Below are 6,446 nucleotides of genomic sequence, written 5' to 3'. Positions count from 1 at the left end.
CCCAGGATGGATCCCACTCCATTCCCCTCCTCCCCCACTCTGGCTCCTTCCCTTCTCAAAGAAAACCCCAGCTCTTACGGCATCCTGATGGCGTCCTCCAGTCATGGACCACAGCTCCACGCTTCCGACACGTTGCCGCGTATGTCTCCAGCACCTGGCAGAGGATCGACCTCGCCCCATCACTCAGGCATAGGTCTGACAGGCAGCTGTGATAGAAGTCTTGAGGCTTCACTATGTTGTGACATGCTCTGAAGGGTCCCTGGAAGGATTTTTTGATGATCCCACAATATTGGTTCCTGCCATAAAGCTCCTTCTTATCCTCATCACACACTGGGCATGTTCCATCACAATAGTCCCAACAAATTGGGTCACTGGCCTCAGAGTCAGCACTTTTCCAGCTTTTGGCCCATGTGACAATGGCAGTGATGTTGTCACCAGCCTCGGGGATGTCGTTGAGGGGCTTGAGGTTGAAATTCCCGCAGAGGCCGCGGACATGGCGGAAGTAGCTGCTGGGGAGGTCGATCAGGAGGTGCCAGTTCCAGTCATAGGAGACCCGGAGACCAAAGTCTGTCTCCAGAGCAACACGGAGCCCACTGGGACGGACCCGCACCTTCCCATCTGCCAGGAGCACTGGGAGCAGCGTTACCTCCCCATTCACCTGCCGACGGCCCAACGTTCCCAGTTATCTGAATGTTTTATTCTCAACACACACCAATATTTTATTCCAAATGTACCCTAATATTCTATTCCCCACATAGCCCCATTCTTTATTCCCAGCATATTCCAATGCTAAATTGCATCATATCCCAACATTTTACATCTTACATATCCCAACATTATATTCCTGCCATATTTTGCTACTGACATACCCCAACATTCTCTTCCCACTATGACCCAATGTTTTATTCCCAAAATATCCAAACACCCCAGAGTATTTTATCCCTGCTGCATCCCAACATTTTATTCCTGAAATACCCAAATATTTTATTCTCTAGACACACCAACATTTTATCCCAGTTTATCTCAACATCTTATTCCCGGCATATCCTGTTTTATTGCTGACATACCCCAACATTTCATTCCTAACAAATCCCAACATCTTATTCCAAGCTTATCACAACATTCTGTTCCTGAAATTTCCAGATATTCTCTTTCCCATATTTTGTTCCCACCATTTCTCAACTTTTTATTCCTGACATATCCAAACATTTTATTCCCAAAATATCCCAACATTTCAACAATCCATCTCCCAATCTGACTGATTTATCCCAAAATAACATTGGCACTGGCTGGATGAAGCAAAAAGTGGGGGAAAAGCCCAAAATCTCATATTTCCACCCAACTCACCCGGACTTTTCCAACTTCATTCCGGTGGAAGGAGATGCGTTGTCCGTAGACGTCAACATTGACCAAGGAGACATAGGACACAGATTGGATCCCGCCACGGATATCGTTCTTGGCCTCAACCCTGAAGGGCACCAGCCCAGGGTCATTTCCATGGGATTCGGCCATGGTGTAGGTGCAGGTTCCTTGGAAGTCGAAGTCAAGGCCGTTGAAGGTGCGGAAGTGTGGGTCACCCCATGCCCAGCACGTGGCAACCAGGGCCGGGACACAGCGGGATTGGGCACCGTGGGGCCGGCAGCGCTCCTTGGGGCGGCAGTGCAGGGACTTGCAGGGGTCTGGGAGGAGAGGGAGAGCAGGATGAGCCGTGGGCTGGGTGAAATAGGAGATAAACACTGCAGGAAGCCATGGGCTGGGGAAAAGGATAGGGAAAAAATTGGGGGTAACTCACATGAGAGAGAAAACTCTGAGATGAGAAAGACCACGGAATAGGAAAAATCACCGTATGGAAGAAATTATGGGAACAGTAGTGGAATGAACCATGGGAGAAATCATGGGATGGAAAACCATGGGAAAGACCATGGGAAAAACAATGAGAAAAACCATGGGAAAGACCACAGAAGAAGCCATGGGATGGGAGAAACCTTAGGAGAAACCATCAGAAGAATTGCCCCATCCCTGAGGCTTAGTGACACACGCAGGATTCTGTTCCCTCCACCTCCCTTTCCCTTTTTTCCACAGTCAACCCCTCAAGCATCCCCAGATCCACTTTGCATCGAAAGTCCCCTTTTCCCTCATTTTTCCTCACTTTTATTGATGCATCCCAAGACCCCTTCCCGGATTTCGCAGGATTCGTCCTCAGTGCAAGTGTGCTCATGGCAGGTAAGGCCCTGGCCAGGGACACAGGTGCAACGGCGCTGGCAGTGATCCCTGAAAAACATCTCATGGGGCTGTGGGGAGGGAGAAGGGAGAAAGGGAAACCCATGAAAATAGGGGATATAAAGAAAAAATGCAGAAAAAAAGGGCATAAATGGAGAAGAATAGGGAAAATAGTGAACAAATTGCAAGGCAAAGGGATGTACATACTTACCTTTCCTATAAATAGAGGAAAAGGGGGAAATGCAGGGAAAAAAAGACATAAATGCATAAAAATAGGGGGGAAATGCTGGGGGAAAGCATAATTATAGGAAAAATGTGGGAAATGCAGAAAAAGAAATGCAAATGTATAACAGGGAGAAATACAGGCAAGAAAAAAGATTTCACTGCCTAAAAATAGAGGAAAAGAAAGGAAATGCAAGAGAAATATGACATAAAAATAGGGGGATGGAAAGGGGAAAAATGGTGGGAAAATGAGATAGAAAAATAGGGGGAAATGCAAGAAATAAAGGTGTAAATGCATAAAAATAGGGGGAAATTAATTTTTAATGGGGGAAATTAACTTTTAAAATGTAAATACATTAGGCTAGGAAAAAAGAAAACAACATGAAAACAGGTAAATGCAGAAAAATAGGAGAGAAGAGAAAACAAATGAGGAAAAATATAGCTAAAGACATAAAAATAGAAGAAGGAAGAAGGAAATGAAAGAAAAAAAGGAAGCAAATGTATAAAAATAGGGAAAAAATGAAGGGAAAAAAGACATAAATGCCTAAAAACAGGAAAAAAGGGCAGAAATACTACCTTATAGTCTTCCTCATCGCTAAAGCATCCGCAGTGCTCCTCAGGAATGCAACTGTGTCCATCAAAGACAAAGCCCTGATGGCACTGGCAGCCCTCAGTGCAGGTTTGGGGACAGGTGGTGGCATTTCCAGCACAGGTGTTGGCACAGGTGTTAGTGCAAATGGAGTAGGTGCTGTTGGCTGGGCAGGTGAGGGCTGGAATTTTCATGGAATCATGGATTGAGTTGTATTGGAAGGGACCTTAAAGCTCATCCCATCACCCCATGGTGTCACCACTGTCACCCACACCCAAACAGGGAACATTCCCCGCCTGTGCCCCCCCAAACTCCAGTATCACCTGGAGATCTTCCCAACCCCAAACAGGACATTTTCCCCTGTGCCCTCCCAAAACTCACGGCAGAAGGATGGTGTCCTCCAAGCCCCCACAGTGACTCCGGCATGTTGGCACATGGTGACATAGCTCTGGATATTCTGGCACAGGACATGCGTGTCCCCTCCCATCATACAGAGGTCATGGATGCAGGATTGGGAATACGGGATGGGGTCGATCATGCGATGGCAGGAGCCAAAGGGACCTTCGGGGGCCGTGAGGAGGCCACAGTAGTTGGGTCTTTGGAGGACTGCCACTTTCTCCTCTGGGCAGGTGGAACACTCATCCTTGGGACACGTGTCATCGCAAGGCGTGTCTGTTGTTTTCCATGCAGATCCAAAGGCTGTTGCATCTGGAGCCAGTTGGCCACTGGAGAGCTGGAAATCGTCATTGCGTTGGCCATTGTAGTTGCCACAGAGGCCACACAGGCGCCCCATGTAGGTCTGGGGGACTGTGACCATCACGTGCTGGACAAGGTCATAGTGGACAACGAGGCCGAAGTCAGTGCGGAGCAGGACACCTGTCCCATGTACATAGACCTGGACCTGTCCCTCTCTCAGGATGGTGGGGAGGTGGTGGGAGATGGAATCCACCTGGGATAGAGAAGGAAGAGTCCTCCAGTGAGAAGGTGAGACAAAAAATTTTGGGAAAACATCTTCCAAACAATATTCTGACACATTTGTGGATCCCACTTGGAAGGAAAAGTTCGGACGAGAATGGATTAGTCTTGCAGATGGAGTGAGGGCTCCCCTCATCAAGGAAGCACAGATTTGCGGCTGATTGAGGTAGAACAAAAAATTTAGGGAAAACACTTTCCCACCAAAGTTTTAGTGCATTTACAGACCTTGCTTACAAAGAAAGGTTGGCAGGAGTATGGACTGGGCTTGGAGATGGGCTGAGGTGTCTCTTGCATCAAGGAAACCCAATTTGGGGGGCATCCCATGAGATCTGGAATATCAAGTGCCACCTTACCATGACATCTGCCCTCTCTCCTTGTTTCAAGGTCAAGGTGACCCCATAGACTTCCACAGACAATGCTTGTATCCCAGAGACCTTCCCCTTCTGCCGCGCCTCCTTCTGGATTGTGACAGTAAATGATGTCGCGTTGTCACCTGTGCAGGTCTGGGTGAGGATGTTGGAACAAGTACCAGTGATGTTGAAGGCCATCCCATCAAAGCTGACATAGGTGTGGTCACCTGTGGCCACGCAGGTGCTGGACACCTGCAAGGGACACTGGAAGACACCATCAATGACCTTCCCAGGGCGGCCATCAGGACAGGAAGTATTTTGGCACTTCACAGTGCCACCAGAGAGGCACTGGCACATCTCCTTCTCTGTGGGGTAGAACGTCTCCCCCTCTTTGTAGTAGACTCCGTGGTGGCTGCAGCCACAGTGGGACGTGGGGACGCACTCATCGCCGCTGAGCATGAAACCATCCTGACATGTGCAGCCCTCACGGCACCGCCCTGGGCACGTGGCAGAGTCAGCGCCGCAGGTGTGCTGGCAGGTGTGCGAGCAGAGCTCATAGGAGCTGTTGGAAGGACAGGGAATATCTGCCGGGAGACAATGGGATTCCTGAGGAACCAGGAAATTCCAAGCCAAATCCTGGAAATTTCCTGGAATTCAGGAGCAAACTTCACCAAATACAGAGATTTTTAGCCCAGTTTCATGGCAAACCCTCAATTTTCCTCCCTGCGGATGTGATGAGGGGCATCATCAAATGATGACCCAATGATTATCTGATGACGATCCAATGATCATCCATAAAGAATATGCCAGCCCATTACAATAGGAATTCTTACTGCTAAACCACCCAATTTCCCACATTTTCATGGAGAAAAATGCAACATTCACCCAAAGAATTGCTCCACACTGGGTCCTCAACTGACCTCCAAGCTGGATCCCTTTAACACAATTCCACTATTTTTGGTGCATTTTTTGGTGGTTGGCCCGCTAAATTATCCATTTTGTAGCCAAAACCAGGAAACTGGAGATTTAGAAGGGGTTACTTATTCCAGATGAGACAGCTACCTTAGGAAGGGTTTATTTTGGGTGGATTATGGGATCAACCAAGAGTTTGGGTGGAAATCCCACTGGATTCACACCCACCTCTGGCTTGTTCATACATGGATTTGGAGCAGACTTGCAGATCCTCTGGATACTGCTGAAGGAAAATCCCTCCCATTATCCCAACTTACAGCAGAAATTATCTGTCCTCCACCTCCCAATGGACACACCAGCAGTCTGGCATCTGGTGGCGTAGAGGGCAATGATTGCACACATCCCTTCTTCCTGATCAGGGAACAGGCAGGAGTCATGGATGCAGCTCTGGAAGTACTGGTGGGCATCAACATGACCATGACATGCTCCAAAAGGTCCATCCGCTTCCAAAATAATTTCACACCCCTTCCCAGATACTTGCTGTTGAAGCCGGGAAGGTGCAACAGTGCTGGAACATTCCACTGTTGACCTCTCACCACATCCTGGGACATCTGTGACCTTCCAGCTGCTCCCAAAGGCATCTGGGTCTGATGTCACATGTCGTCGCTGGCGGCGCCATTGTAGTTCCCACAGAGCCCACACAGGGTGTTGGCAAAGCCACTGGGCACTGTGATGTGGCTGTACCAGTCGCAGGTGACAACGAGGCCAAAATTGGTCTCTACCACCACGTCCTGCCCGTCACGATAGACAACAATCTTTCTTTCACTGTAGCGATACGGGAGATTGACTAACTGCTCATCAATCTGGAGAGAAAACCATAAAAAGTGATCAAATTTGGAGCCTGATGGTAAATTCCAACTATTTTCAACAGCCAGAGCAATCAAAAAGCATTGATTTAATTAAATTTTGAATTGAATTAAATTTGGGATTTAAGAGGGTGAGAAGGTCCAAGTCCCAAGAGGAGGCTGATCAACCACTCATTGATCTGGGGAGAAAACCATAAAAATTGATAACTTTTGGGTCTGATGGCAAATTCCAATTCCGCTTTCAACAGCTGGAACACCCAAATGACATTGATTCTATTACATTTCAGATTTAAGCACTTGTTAATGGGATGA

The 6,446-nt window shown here is 47.9% G+C and overlaps 1 protein-coding gene across 1 annotated transcript; it reads right to left on the bottom strand.

Annotated features, from left to right (window-relative positions):
- Window positions 1-314: 314 nt before the first annotated feature.
- LOC136302455 (IgGFc-binding protein-like) lies at window positions 315-5,572 on the bottom strand. The gene is made up of 7 exons (XM_066205943.1): window positions 5,497-5,572; window positions 4,360-4,940; window positions 3,413-3,980; window positions 3,019-3,212; window positions 1,348-1,596; window positions 436-658; window positions 315-319 (listed from the first exon to the last, which is right to left on the bottom strand). The coding sequence occupies exons 1-7, from the start codon at window positions 5,570-5,572 to the stop codon at window positions 315-317; spliced, it is 1,896 nt and encodes a 631-aa protein (XP_066062040.1).
- Between the last annotated feature and the right edge of the window lie 874 nt (window positions 5,573-6,446).

This window comes from Chamaea fasciata, unplaced genomic scaffold (assembly GCF_029207755.1).
Source record: "Chamaea fasciata isolate MVZ Bird 193981 ecotype frontalis unplaced genomic scaffold, bChaFas1.0.hap1 SCAF_29, whole genome shotgun sequence".
Taxonomy (NCBI): Eukaryota; Metazoa; Chordata; class Aves; order Passeriformes; family Sylviidae; genus Chamaea; species Chamaea fasciata.
The sequence above is the reverse complement of the archived record's forward strand: the minus strand, read 5'-3'. Positions and strand labels throughout refer to the sequence as shown.

Bases quoted from the DNA above. Each gene is read 5' to 3' on its own strand.
- LOC136302455 (XM_066205943.1), bottom strand. From the start codon at position 5,572: ATGGGAGGGATTTTCCTTCAGCAGTATCCAGAGGATCTGCAAGTCTGC. The intron at 3,213-3,412 runs GTGAGTTTTGGG...TGAAAATTCCAG, and splicing joins GAGGACACCATCCTTCTGCC to CCCTCACCTGCCCAGCCAAC. The intron at 659-1,347 runs GTGAGTTGGGTG...GGCCGTCGGCAG, and splicing joins ATGAAGTTGGAAAAGTCCGG to GTGAATGGGGAGGTAACGCT.